The sequence below is a fragment of the Galeopterus variegatus genome, unplaced genomic scaffold (assembly GCF_000696425.1).
Source record: "Galeopterus variegatus unplaced genomic scaffold, G_variegatus-3.0.2 Scaffold10222, whole genome shotgun sequence".
Lineage (NCBI taxonomy): Eukaryota > Metazoa > Chordata > Mammalia > Dermoptera > Cynocephalidae > Galeopterus > Galeopterus variegatus.
In genome coordinates, this window is record NW_007736333.1 from 28,624 (window position 1) to 49,459 (window position 20,836).

The 20,836-nt window shown below is 31.2% G+C and overlaps 1 protein-coding gene across 1 annotated transcript in view; it reads left to right on the plus strand.

Moving 5' to 3' along the window:
- Positions 1–20,258, plus strand: part of LRRIQ1 (leucine-rich repeats and IQ motif containing 1) — a gene marked incomplete at its 3' end in the record, with an annotated part of 23,032 nt that extends 2,774 nt beyond the window's left edge. Inside the window, exons 2-10 of the mRNA XM_008594138.1 lie at positions 869–980; positions 3,098–3,189; positions 4,372–4,489; positions 5,054–5,277; positions 9,042–9,116; positions 12,589–13,996; positions 14,134–14,369; positions 18,592–18,744; positions 20,108–20,258. Of these exons, the coding sequence (XP_008592360.1) occupies positions 869–980; positions 3,098–3,189; positions 4,372–4,489; positions 5,054–5,277; positions 9,042–9,116; positions 12,589–13,996; positions 14,134–14,369; positions 18,592–18,744; positions 20,108–20,258 (2,569 nt within the window). The remainder of the gene's footprint in view (positions 1–868; positions 981–3,097; positions 3,190–4,371; positions 4,490–5,053; positions 5,278–9,041; positions 9,117–12,588; positions 13,997–14,133; positions 14,370–18,591; positions 18,745–20,107) is intronic.
- Positions 20,259–20,836: the final 578 nt, after the last annotated feature.

Genomic DNA, 20,836 nt, shown 5'->3' on the forward strand with positions numbered 1-20,836 from the left:
TAAAATTGTTCCTAGATGCTTAAATGTTTTGTTTTTATGATGAATAATATATGTTTGAGGGCCGGCCCGGTGGCGCACTGCGCTAGTGTGCCGCTTGGGAAGCGCGGCGGCGCTCCCGCTGAGGGGTCGGATCCCACATACAGACCGGTTCCCGCTCACTGGCTGAGCGAGAAGCGGGGGCGACACTGGGGGTTGCGATCCGTTGCCGGACACGGAAAAAGACAAAAAAAAAAAAAAAAAAAAGGAAAAAAAAATTGTTTGAATTATATTTTCTAATTAGTTGTGGTGTGTATGGAGGAAAGAATTTTATTTTCACATTTTGTATATATCAATATCTACATATTTAACCATATGGAAAATTTACAAATTGATTGACATAGACTATATTGGCGGACATCCTATAATAGCTCAAAAATGTGACACAATTAGTGTTTGATAATCACAAAATAAGTTTTGGAATGTATTAAATAATTATATAAGGTATCACTTATACACTAAATAGTATGGAAAAAACTTTTCAGTTTTATTAATTTTGGGTAATATTTATTTAAAGTTGGAATTAATCTAAAAACATATATGATTTTTAAGGTCACTTAAAAATAAATAGCCTATAATATGGTTAATAAGAATGATGTATAGATAACTCTTCCTTATTTCATAAAATAAGGAAGTTTTCCAGACATGCCTGAAAATGAAAAGCAATTTTTAATCACATATATTTGTCTGAGCTATGCTCTTTATTTGGATGTCTTTCACCTCATTTACACATTTCACTCACATTTTTAGTGTGGAATGAAGGATGCAATATTTCACAGACAATTTTGATAATAAAATCTTTTATAGTTTATTTCATTATTCAAATTTTTAGGATTTAGTTGACTTACCAGAATCAGTTCTTCACTGCATTAACATAATAAAGAACAAGAGTAAAACTGTTGAAGAGCTCATTCTTCAGGACTTGGAAGATACTGATGTTTTAAGTAAGTACAGTACTTATGTGCTTGGCAGATAAATTTTCTATAAGCATGAAGAAATTATAATTTAGAAAACAAAATCGCTTGAAGTTATTGTCTCTTACTGTGTGTATGTGTGTGCATTTGTCTCTAATAGAATAACTATAGTATGTTCGACTGTTGAATTAGTTTGTTCATTTTTTTCCCCTTACCACCTTCCATATGTCTGCAATAAATACTAACCACCAACAGTTTGTTTCTCCAGTCCTAATTAATACTGGACATTCTATTACTTTACATTAAAGAAGGAAAACTAATCATGGGACTATTTTAGAAGTTTCAATTTATACGTTTTTGTTGAAAAGATATAATCATTTGTATCAAAAGCCTTACAATATTTATTTGCTTAAATTGAGTAAATTCACTTCATGGAATTATTCTAACAATAATGGAACGATCAAAGATTTTGCTAGAATTAATCATTGCTTGGTTTATAATGAAGAATGGCACGAACCTAAATGTTCAACAGGACCTTGGTTTGTCCAGAGATATACCTATTAAAAAAGATGACTTAGACAAATATTTAATGACATTAAAAAATGTTCATTACATATTATTTAAAAGCTATTTTAAAATTCAATGTCATTTATGCAAATATTAGTATAAATTATAATGTGGCTATTCATAGATATTCATTCAACAAATATTACTTTGTGACAGAATCTGTTCTAGCTGCAGAATACAGCAGTGAACAAAACAGGAGAAAGTTTTGCTCTCTTGTTCTAAATAGATAGATAATAAACTAATAAATAAATATGTAATATTTCAATAGTGATAACTTTTATGAAGGAAAATACTAAAGGTAAGGTAATAGAAACAGTAGGTTGCTATTTTAAGTAGGGTAGTCAGGGAAGGTCTCTGTGAGAAGGTGATATTTGATGAATAGCCTCCATGAATAAAAAATGAGCCACCTGGATATTTAGAGTGCCAGTGTTCCAGAAAGAGGGAACCATAAAGATCAAGGCACATCAAGTGTATTTAATATGTTTGAAAAACAGCAAGTAAGCCTTTGTGGCTGTATCTGAGAATTATATGGGATCAGATTATATGGGGCTCTTATATCCATCATGTGGACTTTAGATTCTTTTCTCAGTATATAAAAGATTTTGAGTAAGTAGTGACAGTATCTGACTTATATTTTGAGATAATCATTCTGTTGACTGCATAGAGAAGATGCCTTGCAATAGCCAGACCACTCCAACACTATTGCAATGGTATGGTTAGAGAGGAGACTGAGTTGAGTGGGTTGAATAGAAATGAAGAAAAATGATCATATTCTGTAAACCATTTTTAAGGTAGAAAGAAAAAAAAATGTATTGATGGATTTGTGCAAAAGGTAGAGAGGAAGATGGTTCCAAGATTTTTATTCTGAGCACCAGTGTGAATGGATGTGTAAAGATTTACTGTATATGCTTCAGATTTTGACAATTAATTATCTATATATTGAATTATAAAAGATGTCAGTGATTTGGTTGTTTACTTATTTTTACAAAGGCTTATACAATGAAAATATATTATAAGTATATTGGCAATTATATAACCTAATTACAGCCTAATTATGATAAAAATCAAAGGATATACAATTGTAGAAAATTAGTTACATGAAAGGAGGTATAGCTACAGTTACAACAGTGGTTCAGAAAATTAGGAGAAGATCTCATATACAGCTCTAATCAAATATGTTTGATAATCTTAATGAATAAAATAATTTTCTAAGAAAATGCAAATTATCAAAATTGTTTGAAAAAGTGTGAAATGATTAAATCAATATTATGGCAAGATGGAAAGGGATTTATTCCCTAATTTCATTAAACTAGAAAAGATTTTGCAACTGGATTTTTACAACCCATTAAGGAGCAAAATATTCACATATTATGTAATTCATTTATAAAAAGATATATATTTCAAATAAAAACTGCACAGTCATAGTACACACACAAAAGAAATTAGAGGCTAACATTTTTCTGTTTTGATTTACTGATCAAAGATACACTCCGATAGAATTTGAGATTAAAGGATGATGAAAGATTTTGACAAACTGTATCCATTCAAATATTTGAAGTTATATTTTTTTCTTTCTCTAGACTGTAGTTGTGGAACAGCTTCTAATATTCATATCCATTTAAGGAGAGGATTATCAACTGAACATAATGAAAATCCAGAGCAGTTAATGAAGGTATATGTTCAACATTTGACTGAAAGTATTCAGTATTACAGTTAGAAATTTATCTTTACCCTTTTCATAGGATAATAGTTCATTGATTGTAAGTTTACTGATGCAAAACTTAAAAATTTAGTTATTTTTAAGCAAGTCATTTTTGGTTTTATGATTTCCTCTGGCACTCAAATTTCAATTTTTATTTGCATGGGGGCTGAAAAAAATTTCAGTATTTAAGAATATTAAAAGTGGTGATTTCAGTCATTAATACTTGGGAATTTAATGTACATGTAGATAAAACTGTAGAATTATATTGCATGACTTTTTTTTCCCCTCAAAACTCTGAGGAAAACATTGAATATTCTCTAGTGTTTATTACCTTTCTTAGGAATGTGTTGTATTCCAGCAGAGACATTAAGTATTCTACAGAAACTTTAAAGTGGAAGATCTTGTATTAGTTTAAAATAAAACATCCTTAAAAAAGTAAGAGTGAAGGAGACCTCAGTGTGTAATTAGGTTAAAATCCCATAAATGTATTTAAAATCTTTTCTACAGAGTCACTTCTTGGATTCGCTTTTACCTCATTTTCTTTTTAACTAACTCTACTCTTGTTCCCTATAATGTTTAACAAATTTGATAATTACTTATATGTATCTTACTCCTTTTTTGGTAGCACTCAAATTTGAAATACTAATTTTAAATAGTCATACTACTACTTCGTTAGAATAAATAGCCGATATCTTTCCAGCTAGAGTATAGTGAAAATATAAGTATGGGAAAGTAGTAATCAAGATCATAACTTCGATGCATAATTCAGGTTAAAGTAGAAAATTTTTATCATATTGAATATATTAATTTGCATTTGTGAATAAGAAGAAAATAAACATTAATAGAAACATTTTGAAATGATTACTAGGCAGTTTAATTGAACATTGTGGATTAATTTTAAAGACTGATTAGAGATCTGAATAAAAGGAGGGTAAAATATAATCTGCTTGCATGGGAAAAACTTTTTCATTCATCATAAAGAGGATAATTACCAATGTGCTATAGTTTTGTATTTGGAAAATATTTGGAGTAAATAAAATTCTTGGTATATGTATATATATATAAATATGAGTATTTAATACTTTATTAAAATGATAGCTTTACTCTCTATTTTGCTTTTCTTTAATCATTGCTATTCTTTTAATCTCTTAGATATTATATGAAATAGAAAAAGAAGAACTTATGAGAAGTACAACACATTGTACCAGTCCTGATAGGGTTCCTGAGGCTAGTCCTCATGATTTGCCTGTGGATGAACATGTTTTACCAGGTGGACTAGACTGCTCAATGATATTTATGAAAACTTTTATGTGATTGGCCATTCTTCAGAAAAAAGTTTATACAGTTTTCTTATTTTTTTGACGTTTAGAAAAATACAATTACAAAGTTTGAAAATCATTATGTCTTTACTATACTTACTTAATTACATGTTCTCATACTTTTCTTTATGCTTTCTAAATTAACTTGATTTAAATGTATTTAAATTTTTTCTGTATGTACAGCTGACTGCAATAGATATAACTAGTCTTAAATTTATTAAGTATCTCTTAACTATATTCTTTATCCCTTAACTATATATACACACACACACACAATATTTTTATATTAAGCTTTGTGGAATATTTTAAGACAAATTATGGACATCTTTATTGACTGCAATGGAATTTCCATGTATATTCAATAATGTATTTTCTTTTTGCATATTATCACTTTTACTTTAGTAACATGTTGATGTTATTTCTTCACTTTGAAATTACTTTTAAAAATTAAATTGGATCTTTCTTGGCAGGTTTGATCTTGAGAATAATAATGTTATTTATTTTTATGAATGTAGATGATGCTGATATAAATTTTGGATACTGTGAAGTGGAAGAAAGATGTAGACAGTCTTTTGAAGCCTGGCAAGATGAACAGAAAAAACTAGAAGACAAAGAGAATGAAACTCTCAAAGCTCAAAGGGATAGAGAAGAAAAGCAATTTCAAGAAGAAGAAGAAAAGAGAAATTGCTGGATGAAACAATTTGAAATTGAAAAGAAGAAATTAGAGACTATTCAGAAGGTACTTTTTTGTTTGTCTTTCATACATTTTTTGAATCACTAGCTATCTCTGAAGAGTACTGATGTTTGGATTGAGCCTCATTATATAGCTTTTAATTACTCCTAATAGTGGAAGCAATTGGCTGTGAATTAACAGTGTTTAATAGAGACTCCTTGATTAGTTTTCATTGAAATTTGCTGGAATTGCAGATACTGGTTTGGATCTTGGGTTCCCCTAGAATCCATGAAGTTTCAGGGATTATCCTAGACAGTCAGAAATTTACAACATAAACTGTCGCTTTGTTTTTTTGTTTTTTTGTTTGTTTGTTTTTTAATGGCTGGACTTTGGTGTTATCAGCTCCAGGCCTTAATGAACTGAACTAACCAGCTAGTCCTCTTTATTAATACCCTTCTAATCATAGGAAGATGCAATAGAATTTTCCCGATTATGCAATGTCCTTGCTAAGTGGCTGGCATATGACACATTATACATAGCATATTTGGTTGAAGTAGTTCAACCCGCTCCCATAAATGAGCTAATTCCTTGGACTAGACATTTTTTCTGTGGGAAGGAGTTTTGTGTTTGTTTTTAGTTCTGATGTGTATGTATTTTTTTTTTGTTTGTTTGTTTCTTTTCCCAGGAGATCTATACAGTCAAGTCATAGTAGTGGTATATTGAGAAACTGGTAGATTTTAGGATCCTACTAGTGGGTCATCAGGATCTTAGAATGTCTGGGTAACAGGCAGGACTGACTTCTCTGTCTTTCATTCCTAAAATTGATTATTTATATGTTACCCAGAACTTGCTGGTTCTGAATATTTCATATAAAGAACATTAACATGTGGTCATTTAGGTAGTTCAGGGTTTTCTAGCCCTCCATGTTGAGTACATTTCATTTCTTGATTACATAAAAAATAATCAAATTAAAAGCAATTACGATATTGTAGAACCAGTTTTGTCATCCCTTTTTCTAATAGTAAACCATTAGTCTTTAACCTTTCTTTTAGTTATCTTTTCTTTCCCACAGACCAGAATAACATAGTCATTTTCAAAATCGGAAGCTTTTAAAAACAATTTCAGAATAGGATTGAATATAATGTAGATTTTTGGAGTAGTGTTTGCTAGCTTGTTCTGAAATGTATCATTACTGTTGAATGTTAGTGGTATTTTCAGATTTAGAAAACATCGGATTTTTAAATTCTGTTCAACTAAGTTGTTATTTTTATTTGTTTCATAACCAAAATTTACTGATTACATTAAGGGCAAAGCATTCAGCTGTGTGCTTAGATGATACAAGAGAAATCTAACACCTGGGCCCCATGCTTAAAAAATTCTAACTTATTTTTTAAACTAATTTGTAATTTATCATAAAATTATGATTAAAATTATGACAGTAAGTTTAATGAATTCCTAAATATGTGCTTTATCGTGCCTTGTCACTTTAAAGTTTTCAATGGGACTACCACACAATTGTATGACAGATTCTAAATTTATTCCCTTTCAGTAGTTTTTTCTGTGTCCTTTCTTAGGTTCCTCTTTTATTTCCCAGAACAGCTATCATAAATCTTTTGAGTTCCACCCAACTCCTCCCTTCTCATTATTAGCAAATGATCACATAACATTTTTGCATCAATTAGAAATCTTCTATTCTTTCTAATTCCATATCTAGTGAATATGTTTCAATTAGAAACTTTCTCTTCTTTCTATTTCCCTATCTAGTTAGCATTAACATCTGTACTCATCATTATTTTTGCCTTTTTCCTCCTATCTCAGTTAGAAAGTTTTCTTCCTTCTGCCAAAGGTTAGCTTTTCTTCCTCTGCTTTATATTCTATCAGTTTTCAATTTAGTCCTGCTTTTTTCTGTATGCTAAAACACGCTATCGACTTCATCCTTTCTTATTGTTTATAAGTATGTTCAATTTTCTGCCATTGTAGAAAAAAAAAAAAGAAAAATCATGAGGTCATCTTTGTTCTTATGCTCTTTAGCTCTACTTGTGATAGACAGACTTCTAAAGAATACTTATTTTTATTATATCCATTTTCTCATCTCTCGTCCAATCCTAAGTCTGCTAGGTATCTTCCACCATTACCCGACTGAATGATACTGTTCTTGACAAAGATAACCAATGACCTCTACATAACCACACTTACAGGTTCTTCCTCATTTCTTATTTTGATCTCTGTAAAATTTTATGCCAGCCAAAATGTGATTGTTGACCATTTCCCTTTTCCTTGACTTTTGTGGGATCACAGTCTTTATATCTTCTTACATGTTTGGCAATTCCTCCTTTTCATTTTAGACTTCTTTTTCTCTCTGTGTCCTTTCATGTGGTACTACCATGGATTCCACCCTTTGTCTCTTTCTTCTCTTGCTCCATATGCTCTCTCTCTTGAAAATCTCACCCACAGACATGGCAGTTCAGAACCAAATCTATATTTGTAACAAAATAAAGTGGAGTAGGTAACTTTTTTACATATAATTCACACTCAGAACTTTATGGACCTAAAACAAAATGCATTGTCTGTCTTTCTTTCTGAATCATGCTCCTTCTGTGGTATTATTAATTTTTATAAGCTAAGCTAGAAGAATGAAGAGCACTTTTTACTCTTCTCTTTACTTTCTCTATTCCCTGTAATAGTTGTATGATCCATCTTCTCATCCACATATCTTACTGCTACTCTGCAGTTCAAGCTGTCCCAGTGTCTAGCTTGGAATATTTACTATACTCTCTGATTGATCTCCCTACCTCTTATCTACTGTAGTGCTGTCAGAGGGACATTTATTTGAAAAATATTTTTCTGATTAGATCTCATCGAAAGGTACCACAGCTCATATAAGATAATGTCCAAAGAATTTTTCCCACTTTCTTTATATCTAGTCAATTGGCAATTTGGGGCAGTTCTACATTTTTACTGTCATTCCATCTGTTCTCACTCCTGCCAACCTATCTACAGAATGCCCTCATTAATACTCACATTGACATCTCATATACTTTCCTCTCTCATTTCCTTATTGTTTCCTTGGCTCTCTTTCCCTAATTCTAATATAAACTTATGATTTTTCTAATAACAGAGCTGTAATCATTTTCCTAGTTCAAAATACTTAATAAATGCCAGAAATGCCTGTTTCACCTTTTGAAAACCTAGTCATTTAAAATACACCTTCTGCATGAAACTTTTCATGATCCTCTAATTATAATACCAATTTCTTCTGTGATCCTTTATTGTTCTTCTCTTACGATAATATGTAAATGATAATAATATTTCCATATTATAGTTAGAGTTTTTGAGGAAGGGGATTGTGTTTTACGAATCTTTGTTTATTCTGCAGAGCCTTAACAAAACACATGCTAATAAGTAATGACTGAAAGTAAACCATTATTTACTGAACTGATTTATTATGTGAATTAAATGATGTGATGTGGAGAGAAAAAAATTGTAATATAAAACCCATCGTATAAGCATTACTATTTGCAATATTTGCAGTGCCCACCAGTATTTCTAGCCAACACATTTTATTGTGTGAATAACATATTCAAATAAATAAAACAACATTCCCAGCTTGCAAACATCTTTTTGTCCTCAGAATGGGAATCCTAGGTATCATTTATATGACATTTTAGTTTGAGATTAAAGTTACTATTTCAGTACTAATAACTGAGGACCATTAGTGGGGCTGTCACTTTTAATTATTGTTTATGAGTATATGGTGTGAAAATCATATAAAATGAGCATAATATTATTTGATATTTGAATATAATAATGTTTAATTATTGTATGTTCAGAAAGAACAAGAAAAGATGAATGTTGAACTTTTGAAAGAAGAGAAAATGTGGAAAGAGAAATTTAAACAGCATGAGGTATCTATTTATTGTTTTCATCATTGTATTAATATTTATTCATTTGATGTAAATCACTATGCTTGAAATGGACCTTTTAAGATAATATCACCTAACTGGTATAGAATTTTATTTATTACAGCATTAAAAATTCATTAATCATCAGAAACTCTCCTTGAAATAGAATGTCCTGAAAATGAAAATTAACTGATTTGGTGAATGTGTCTATATAAAATTATAATTCTAAAATTTCTTTTTAAGATTTGAGGAAAGATACTTTTATGAACATTTCATTTTATTGTGTTTGAAGATTGTTATGAAAGGTTACTATATTTATTGAACACAACTTAGTGTGTTAAATAACCTTTGAATTTAAGATGATTCTGATGATTGGTTTATTGATTAACTTTTAGTTTTCATATAAAATTATTTTAAGTAATTACAAATATAAAGTAGATAAATCACTTATAATCCTGTTATCCAGCTAAACATTATTACCTTTCTTTGTGTTTCTTTCAAATCTATTTTTTATTTATATTAATAGACTCCTGAAAAAGTAAGTTTCCATTGTAAATATTTAAACTAAAAAGTCGGTTCAGCATGTGAAAAGACAGGTTCATATGAGTGATAAAATAAATTTAAAAAACAATATTAGCTAACCTGCACATAATCCAAATGTTGTATTTAGTAAAGCCATTAGAATACCTATAATTATCATCCAGTAATAAAATTCTTAAACAGATAGGTGCTGTGAAAAGAAAATTAGAATCTCTAATGAAGTTTCAAGTATACATTCTAGAGTTAAAAATTTAGTATATAAAATAAAAATTTAGTGGATCAGCTTGACAGTAGATTGGACATAGTGATGAGAATATTAGTGAAATAGAAAATAGGTCAGTAGAAAATATCCAAATTAAAGCAGAGAGAGAGGAAAAAATGGGAAAAGCAGAAAAGAGCATAAGAAATATGTGATCCACAGGGAAATGATATAAAATTTGTATCATATTAATCTTGAAAGGATAGGGGAGAGAGAATGGAGCAAAAGCAATGGGTAAAAAGATAATGATTGAAAAAGTTTCAAATTATTTTTTAAAAAATCAACCTGAACATTCAAAAATGATTATTTTTGTTTGGGTTGCTATAACAGAGTAACTGAGACTAGGTAATTTATAAAGAAAAGAGGTTTATTTGGTTCACAATTCTGGAACAGATGCATCTGGTAATGGTCTCAGGCTGCTTCAACTCATAGGGGAAAATGGAAAGGGAGCCAATGTATGCAAGAGATCCCATGGTGACAGAGGAATTAAGAAAGACAAACTGAGAAAGTGAGACTCTTTTTAACAAGTCACTCTCCCAGAACTAATTGAGAACTCACTCCCAAAGGAGGGCATTAGTCTATTTATAAGACATCCACCTGCATGACCCAAACACCTCCCACTGGTTGCCATCTCCCAACACTGCCACCTCGGAGATCAAATTTCAACATAAGTTTTGGAGGGGCAAACATTCAAACTATAGCAATGATTAATGATTCCCAAGTAGGAGAGATAACAAAGAAAATGGCATCTGAAAATTTAATAGTACAACTATTGAAATTCAAGATAAAGGAAAATAGAAAGTCTTAGAAGCATCCAGAGGAAAAATTTACATTTCCTAAAAAGAAGCAACAGTAAAACTAACAGCTGACTTCCAAAGTGAAATGATGGAAAGAAGGCAGTGGAACAAAACATTTAAGGGCTGAATGTCAATGATTTCTTTGCTCATTAGCATTCTTTGAATCCCAGGTATTCCCCTGATTTTTGGACTCTTTATTTCCTAGAGTATATATTTAAATGTTAGTCAAAAAACATTTTGGATGGTAAATTTTCTCAGTCTTTGCATGGTTGAAAATGTTTTTATTTTGCTTTTAAAACTGAATTAGTTTCTTTGAGTTTCAAATCCAGATTTATTACTACTTACTTTCAACAATTTAAGTACATGACTTAGTTACATATTTATTTATTTTTGCCTATGCAATCTGTGATTGCAGATTTTATGCTTATTTCTTACATTGTTTTGAAGCTTTAGGATTTTTCACTTTATATTTATCCACACATATTTACTGATTTTCTCTTATGTATCAGGCACTTCTCTAACTTCTTAAGATACAGTAAGTGAATAAAGCAGAAAATAATTTATGCTTTCACGGAGCTTGTATTCCTTAGGGTTCTGAAATATTGCTAGCATCTATTTAAGTGTGATGTGAGTGTGTGTGTGTATAAAGTTAACTCAGCTCTTTATCCTATTATTATTATTATTATTATTTTAGTTTGGAAAACGTATTTTTCTATTATTTTCTTCCCTTCAGCTGTGTGTGTGTGTATAAAGTTAACTCAGCTCGTTATCCTATTATTATTATTATTATTTTAGTTTGGAAAACGTATTTTTCTATTATTTTCTTCCCTTCAGTTTTTCTCGGTTCTTTATTCTGGAACTCCTACTAGTCATATGTTGGAATTTTTGTGTTGATCTTCTTTTCACCTGTCTGACTCTGACATAGATTACATCTTTGTTATTTTGTATGTTGTTTTAGGAAAACATAATTTTGAAATTTTTCTTTTGGCAATCAGCTGTTCAGCCATTCTGTGTTGGTTTTTTTTTTTTTTTTTTTTTTTTGTTTGAGTGAGTAATATTGTTTTATTCGAACACTTGCATTTCTTGTTTATATGAGGTTATTCTTGTTTAAACAGTTTTTTCTTGAAAAACTATCTTCAAAATTTTATCTAGTTTAAGAGTTCTCTCTTTTCAGCAATTGGTTTTTCTGCTTATTGATTATATTGCTTCACATTCTTTGCCTTAGTTTTCCTTAAATATTTGCTCAATTTTGTTGATTTATTTTCTTTTGTTTTTAACTCTTGTGACAATCACATTTTCTCACCTAACTCTGAGTTATCTCATTTAGTGCAGTATGTGTTTATCAACTCTCTTGATAATTGAAAAGGAATAAGATGGGTAAGTAGGCTGGTTCTTCACATTGCTCTTATGTATGAAGTATCTGGTTTTGGTATCATAAGTCTCACAAAATGATTTCCTGCTTCTGCAGTCCCAGTGCTAGCTCTGAATCTCCTATATCAGAACCACTCATCTCAGAAAGTTTGACATCCTTTTCTCCTACATAAATTTTGGCCTGTTGTTTCCCTTGCTTTTTTGTACATGTTGTTCTAATATCATATGTTTTCTATCTTCAAGAAATTCCTCAATTTATATCTGGATGACTTTGTATACCCATAATATTGGAATTGGAATATCAATTTACCTATGTAATCCTATCTCCTAAATATATATATATATATATAAACCTTTTGAAATAAATGAATTAGTTTCTCTAAGTGAATTTTATAGTAACTTCATTATGATTTCAGTTTTACTATTTGGTTTCAATATCTATTTTAGATGATATTTTAATAACATCACACATTCAGCTTATGTTGACTACTACTTATCTTTATTTTAGGAACTTATTAGAAACTTGCATTTACAAATGGAAGAGGAAAGAACAAGATTTAATGACTTACAGGAAAAAGAGAAAATGCATTTGTTAAAACTGCAGCATAATGCAGCTGTAAAAATTCAAGCTAAATATAAAGCATTTGTGGCCTACCAAAAATATGGACCAATCATAAAAGAACAAGTAGAAAGTAAGAAAAGGAAGGCTCAAGAGTGGAAAGAAAAGGAAACAAAAATACGACAAATGGAGGAAGAAAGACAAAAAAGATTAGAGGAAGAACAAAGGATAGAAGGAGAAATAAAAAAGCAGATGGAAGAAGAAAGGAAAAGGAGAGAAAAAGAATATGAGGAAAAAAAGAGTATTCTGAGACAAGAAAGAGAGCAACTACTAACCAAAGAAAAATTAAGGGCAAGAGAAAATGCAAGCCAACAGTTAATAAGTAGTAGTTTATTAAAGAAGGTAGGATATAATGCCAAACATTTAACTGTTGATAATATATCAAAGAATAAGGGTGATATAGCCAAAAGACTAGTGGATAAAAATTTCAAGAAGCAGGAAGATGTTCCCCTTTGGCTAGCTGAGAAATCAAATAAGAGAGAAGGTATAGGCAGACAGCTTGTATTAAAAGAATCAGTACAAGTGCAATCAAGAGAATGTATATCAAACCAAGCAGTTCTGGCAGAATTAAAAATGAGAGAAGAAAATAAAAACTTAGCAATAAAACAATGTTCAGAAACATTGATTATGCCAGAAAGAAAATGTGAAAATATAGACCAAAACTCTGAATTGGAAAACCCGGATCTGAAAGAAAATGTAGAAGAACAGTTTCAACTGCGAGAATTAAAGTCTAAGATACAAAAAGAGGAAACAATAGAACATGCCATAAATGACAATGTGGGACAAAAATTTCAAAAAATAATATTAGGACATAATCAAGAAATCAATGAAATGAAAAACAATGAAGTAGAGGAAACAATCAAAGACAATCAACAGAAAAAGCTGCAAGAAGTAGAAAAAGAAGAGATACCAGAACAGGACAAATCATTATATGAAGAGAATAATAATTCAATTATTTCAATGAAACAAATTCTGCTACCACTAAAATTAGAAAATTCTGAAGATGTAGGAGGAAATGTAATACTGGAAAATGAAATTGGTTTAAAATTCAAAGAAATCAAGGAGAACCAAAAAGACAGTGCTCTCAATAGTGACATTGTCATTTTTGACACCACTAATGTCATGATAAACATAGAAGGCAAAAAAAATAATCAAGATTATGTTTTAGGCAGACATGCTCCTTGTGAAGATGTGGGAGTTTATAATGCAAAAAGCTCCTTGGTTTCTAAAGAAGTAAACTCTCTGAAGTCTGAGATTAAAGAAATTCCAGAAGAATGCCATGAAAACAGAGCTGAAGGTGGAAATATCACAGCTTCCTCTGTACCAGATTCAACACGGGAGTTTATAATGCAAAAAGCTCCTTGGTTTCTAAAGAAGTAAACTCTCTGAAGTCTGAGATTAAAGAAATTCCAGAAGGATGCCATGAAAACAGAGCTGAAGGTGGAAATATCACAGCTTCCTCTGTACCAGATTCAACACTTTTGTCTAATATTGAAGAAAAGAGACTAGCTTGGATAAAATCATGTAAACCTTGGTTTGAAATTTTCAAGCAAAATCAACAAAAGAAAATTGTTCAAAGAAAGAGACCCGTGAAATGCTCAGCTAACGTGATGCCCCCTTTGAATACACTAGAAATTCTTCAGTGTGGCCCTTGGAACACTTTACAGCAGGTATTTCTAATTTTATAATACTTTTTCATATTTATTATTTTTTTCTTTAAAAGATGACCGGTAAGGGGATCTTAACCCTTGACTTGGTGTTGTCAGCACCACGCTCACCCAGTGAGCCAACCGGCCATCCCTATATGGGATCCGAACCCGCGGCCTTGGTGTTATCAGCACCGCACTCTCCCGAGTGAGCCACGGGCCGGCCCCGACTTTTTCATATTTAATAACAACTATTTCTCTAAAATGTAACTTTTCAAATCCTAGTAAAAGGAATATTTTATATATGTGAATTTTGTCACTTAATCGGTGAAGTTTCTAATGAAATATTGCCCCATTTGAGAGGTGATGAATTTAAAAGATCTCAACTAAAATTAGTCAGGGCATCTTCTCCCTAAGCAAAGCACTATAAAAAGCTTTGATTTATATTTTTTAATATATTCAAGGACTCTATAGACATTATTAAGCCTCTAAGAGTGAAAGCATCTGGGAATTTAGAGTTCAAATTAGATTAGGGAACTCCTAATTAGTTAGGAGTTTGCTTTATACTTGGGCCACCACAATACCTAATGTTCTGTTTCAGAATGCAGCGGATTTCCTGTACCTGACCCACTGCATGTAAAGAAGGACTTAAATTCTAGAATGCTCTAGAATTTCTATATAGAAACAATTATTTAGTCATGTGCTGTATAAATGTGTTGCATTTTGTTTTAAATAAAAATTGCCACAAAAAAATGGTACTGTGCTAAGGACTTTTTATATATCGTTTTATACCATCACATGAATGATGATATTTTAGCAGCTAATACATTTTGAGATCAAGATGTCTTACTTCTCTTATACAAGGTAATTGTAATAAACTTGTTGAGATGGTATATGCTGTTGAGATGGTACATAACACTTGAAGTTATTTTATAGCTGCTTTATTTAAGCCACTAATCATACCTTAAATTAAGTTTCTTTCAAAAGAAAGAAACTTACAAATATATGTCCTGATTTTTAGGACAATAGTATTTCCCCTTGTTGAGTATATTAAGATTGGGACACTGAACAAATGTTCTGCAGAAAGTAAATAGGGCTGGCCAGTTAGCTGAGTTAGTTAGAATGTGGTGCTGATAACACCAAGGTCCAGGGATGGAAATCCCTTTACCGGCCAGCCACCACCAACAACAAAAAAATAAGCAACATAGTTGTTGCTTTCATTACTTTTGTATGAGTTAGTTAGAATGTGGTGCTGATAACACCAAGGTCCAGGGATGGAAATCCCTTTACTGGCCAGCCACCACCAACAACAAAAAAATAAGCAACATAGTTGTTGCTTTCATTACTTTTGTAATTACAGTTTGCCATGGATGACTGCCACTCCCTAGGATGAACTCAAGAATAATAGAGAAGGGTCTGGCCGGTTAGCTCACTTGGGAGAGTTGGGAGAACATGGTGCCGATAACACCAAGGTCAAGGGTTCAGACCTTCCTACCTGCCAGCCACCAAAAAAAAAAAGGTGAAAAAATAATTGAGAGTGAAATTGCTAAGAAATATATATTTGTTTTAGGTCATTTTATATACAATGAGCTGTCAAGGATTTGGGAAAATATAGATGATTAAATGGAAAATTGATTTGTGGTCTTTTGTTAAAATATAATGAATGATTCATTGGTTTTATAGGTGTAACAGTTTATTTCCAAGCTATGAGAGCCAGAAAATATAAATTTTTCAAATATTTTTGTATTATCCTTTATAAGGAAAAGAAACTATGAATACTATAAATATATTTGAGTTTTGCCACAGGCTAGGACAGTTCATTCACTGATTTATTTAAAAAGCATTTAGACACCGTCCATTACACTTCAATTGCTGTTTTTCAAGCTGACCATATAGTGATGAACATGCATAATTACTAAATATATTCACCTTAATTTTCGGAGTACAAAGCACTTTTATAAGTTTGGCTATTGTCATGCATGTGTCAATAAATAATTAATGCAAAAATGTATTTTGATCTTATATGCTGGGAAAAATTTACAGTGGGGTAGAAAGTATGTTCCTATGTCATAAGGATTTTTTTTATTTTAATGTTCAATAAAGAAAAGGAAGGAGTACTATGAAACTCCTCATATTCAGAAGTAGATCCCACTGACCAGGGTGCTACAGCAGTTGTTGATCCTTATCATAATAAAGTTAAACTAGAGAACTTGTCACATCAAAAATAGCTAGAACTTTGGGCCGGCCCAGTGGCGTACTGGAGAGTGCGCCGCTTGTGAGCGCGGCGGCGCTCCCAGGGAGGGTTCGGATCCCATGTGGAGACTGGTTCCCGCTTGCTGGCTGAGCACGGTGCGGGTGCAACACCGAGGGTTGCGATCCCGTTGCTGGTCCCCTGTACAGGCGCGACACCGAGGGTTGCGATCCCGTTACCGGTCAGTAAAAAAAAAGGACAGAAAGGAAAAAAAAAAAAATGGCTAGAACTTAATTGTTCTTATATACTTGATTAAAGGCAGAATGTTATTAAATCAGGCAGAATAATATAAATTATAATGTTGAGTAGCATTTCTTACTATATAGCTATGATTGTAAGATTTTCAGTTTTTAAGTGCTTGATTTTGAATAGTGTTCTCATTTTTTAATATAGAGCCAGTTTTCCAGTTACAGAATTTATGTATGTTTGTGTACAAATTAAATGTGTAATACATAGAAGTTATCTCAACACAAATGCATAAATATATTTTCTTTCTCAAAATTGCTTTCGTTTATAATTGAGAAGTTCCTATAATAATTATGAAAATAGAAACTCTAATTTTCTGGAAGTTTTAAAACTGACAATTATTTAAAAAATATATATCAATTATTGCATTTGCTGGTTAAGGCAAAGAGTAGACTAAATCCCTTTTTTGTATCGCCATGAACATATGGTTCTCCCATTCACTTACATAAATATGTAAATTTAAAACTTTTAGTTTAATTTAATGCACAAGAAATGTTCCATATTGTAGAGGAGTGCTGCACTTTAGAATTTCATACTTTTCCCAATGTTTTTTGAAACAATAATGCTTTCAATTTTACTAGAATATTTTTATAATTTTTGTTTTGAGTGTTATACACTAGACACTTTCTGTAAAGCCAATGATTTTAAATAAGTATTAAGTACATGAGAAAGCCTTAAGATTTTTAATGTGGCATATGAAAGTATTCTTATTATAAAGTGATTTAGCATATATGAGTATTTCAGTGCATGGACTCAATTATATTGAAGAACCAATATGTTACTACATTATTTCTCTGCCATTTTATTTAGTTGAGAACTCTTGAGTTTAATAAGTACTTCTCAGTAATCCCTTTAAAAGTATTTCTATCTGACATAGTCTTGTAGAACTATATAAATACAGTCCAATTAACTTGCATAAAGGTGAATAGATTCTTTGATATTGAATTTTCTTTAGTTAAAAAGACTAGAACCAAGAAGATACAAATGTTCCTTAAGAAAAAAAGCTATGTGAAGTATTAAGTCCATAGGAATATCTCAATAATAAGAAATGTTACAAATATATGGTTTCCAAAACATTTGAAAAATATAGAAAAAAAGTACTATTTATGATTTGCTATTCCATAAATTCTATATGTTCTGGGTATATTATACAGTAGTAAGGAATAATTCAGACTTTTATAGTACTGAAGTCTTGAAATAGGATATTATTTGTATTGCATGGTTCAATTATCATTGCATGGTTCAATATCATTGCATGGTTCTACTTATAGGTTCTAAAATATGTCTTCTCAGTCAAACATTTGTTATGGAAGATAGCTGAGGTATTCCAATTGAAGCATGGCAGGTTGGACATGAAATCTATCCCCTTACCTTTGTGATTCCTGATACTATTTAGGGATCCTATGACACTGTCAAACAGATCATAAACATTTACAGCATGAAAAACAAAGAAAGGGAATTTGGTGAAAAATTAAGGAGTGAGCTAATGAATTATTACATTATTGCTTTTTTTGTATTTTACTTTTAAACTTGAACTGGTTATGGATCATGGGATTATTTTGTCTTTCTATGTGGCAACAAAAGAGACCAGATAGTTTAACTCAAATTGAGTTGGTAATAAATGTAGGTTTCAACATGTAGTATTGCTTTTCTTAGATAAATTTTCTAAACCATTTTACAAGGCTACTATAGTTTATATTCAATATTGTTAAATAATGTCATCCAAACCAATTTTCTTGAATTCTGTAGGTTACAACAATTACGTTTCAAGATTTGCCAGGTTGTAGTCTCTCCACATTAGCAGAGTGTACGAATCTTCAGTTTCTTTCTCTTCAACGCTGTGGATTAACTTCTTTGCACAGCCTGAGTAACTGCAGAAAACTTAAGTACATTAATGTGCAGGTATGTCCTCTGTTGTACTATTATTTATCTTATAAAACATATCAAGTTGATTCATTTTTACATTTCAGAAATCATGATTTTGAAGAAACAGTTACTAAAATAATCTGTAATTTGGGGCTAAAGAGATCAAGGGCCTAAATTTGAGAGAACCAAAGAGAGAAGATAATTAGGTAGTATGACCTGGGATTGACTTATCTCTCTGCAGATAATGTGGTTATTGTTTTTGGTCAGTTTTTGCTGCATAACAAATCATTACATTACTTAGTAGCTTAAAATAACAATCATCTTATTTACTCATGGTTCTGTTGCACGTGAATTGAAGCCAGGCTTGGCTGGCATTTCTTTTGCTTCATGTTATGTTGACTGGATCTCTTCCATAACTGCAGTCAAATGGAAGATAGGACTGGAATGTCTAAATTCCCTTCTCTTTTATCTGGTGCCTTGGCAGTGATGTCTGGGAAGCTGGAATCTCTCATGGCTATCTTGGGCTTCTTTCCAGGGTGGTCGGGTCCCAAGAGTGAGTGTTCTTAAAAGACAAACTCCAATGTACAAGTTATTATCAAGCATCTGCTTGCATCATGTTGGCTAATGTTTTACTGACCAAGTATTGAGTTTGTGTGGAAGGGGATTGGGTGGATGTGTGAATATTGGGTTGTGAGGTTTACTGAAGGCTACCAAAGTAATAGTCTATCACAATCTACCCTTGGCTCCTAATAATTCAAGTCATTCCCATATACAAAATATATTCATGTCCTCAAAACTGCAAAGTCTCATCAACTTTTAGTATCAGGTGGCTTAGGCTTGATGCACAGGATTTTATCTAAATCAGATCCAGGTGGAGATGAGGCTCCTCAGGTGCAATTTCTTGTGTATATCTATTGAGATATAGTCCTCTCAATTCAGAGATCTGCAAAATAAAATGAACAGTTATCTTTCCCCCTACTAGACACCCACATACATACTGAGAGAGGGCTTGGTTAACTGCAATAGTCATTCTCATTAAAAATGGGAGAAACAAGAAATCAAGAATGACAAAATATTCACTCCTGTTCGTTTAGGTTGTTTGAAATACTTTTATATCTTCTTCTGTATTTTCTATATTTTAAAAGAATTTTAATACACAAATTAAAAATCAGTTAATTCTTTATTAGATTAGTTAATATATTCATCCAGATAATATAACAGATTAATAGGGTTATCTTGGAAATTAGAGATTAAAATGCATTTAATAGGCTTATCTTGGAAATTAGAGATTTGGATATTGATCTGGAGATCATATTTCATCCTTCCTCTTTTTGCAAGCTTTAAATATTTTATTAATAAGCCATCGAAATAAAACTAATTAAATTTTTCTTTGCTTTAGGAAAACCATATTGAGACTATCATCTGTGAAAATTTGGAAAATCTCTGTGTTGTTGTTCTTAATAAAAATCAGCTGAGTTCTTTTCATGGTTTGGATGGCTGCACTAATATTGAAAATCTTGAACTTTCACATAATAAAATTACTCGAATTGGTGAGAACAATGGAATTTTAAAATTTTAATATTTATTTGTTATGATTGTATTTTGTTTCATTTACTCCTTTTTAAGAATAGACCACCATTGCTAATTTACAGATTTTATTTATTTTATGCTTATTTAAACTTTTAGCTAGGTTAAAAAAATAAAATTATTTTTAATATTCTTAAAAAGAATATGTTTCACCATTGGTAAATGGGTAGTGTTAGTAGACCCTTAAGTTAATATACAGTATTCATTTCTTTGTTCCTTTTCCTGTAAACAGTGGTGATCTGAGATCCTGGGGCATGTAACACCCCAATATGGTGCAATGACATTTTTATGGATCCTATGCTTTCCACATTTCTCAGCAATCGTCATAACTGTTTCTCGGTAAACCTTTTCATCACTACTGTCCTCCGCTATATACATCCCTATTACTAACCTTTCCTTCTTTAGATAAAGCTGTCACATGAAAGAAATCATCAGGCTGAATCTCACTAAACTACTTGATTCCTCCATTATTATGTCTGTAAATCTATGTATATGTAGCTATTTGCTTTCTTGTATCTTATAATCCATATAATTCAGGAAC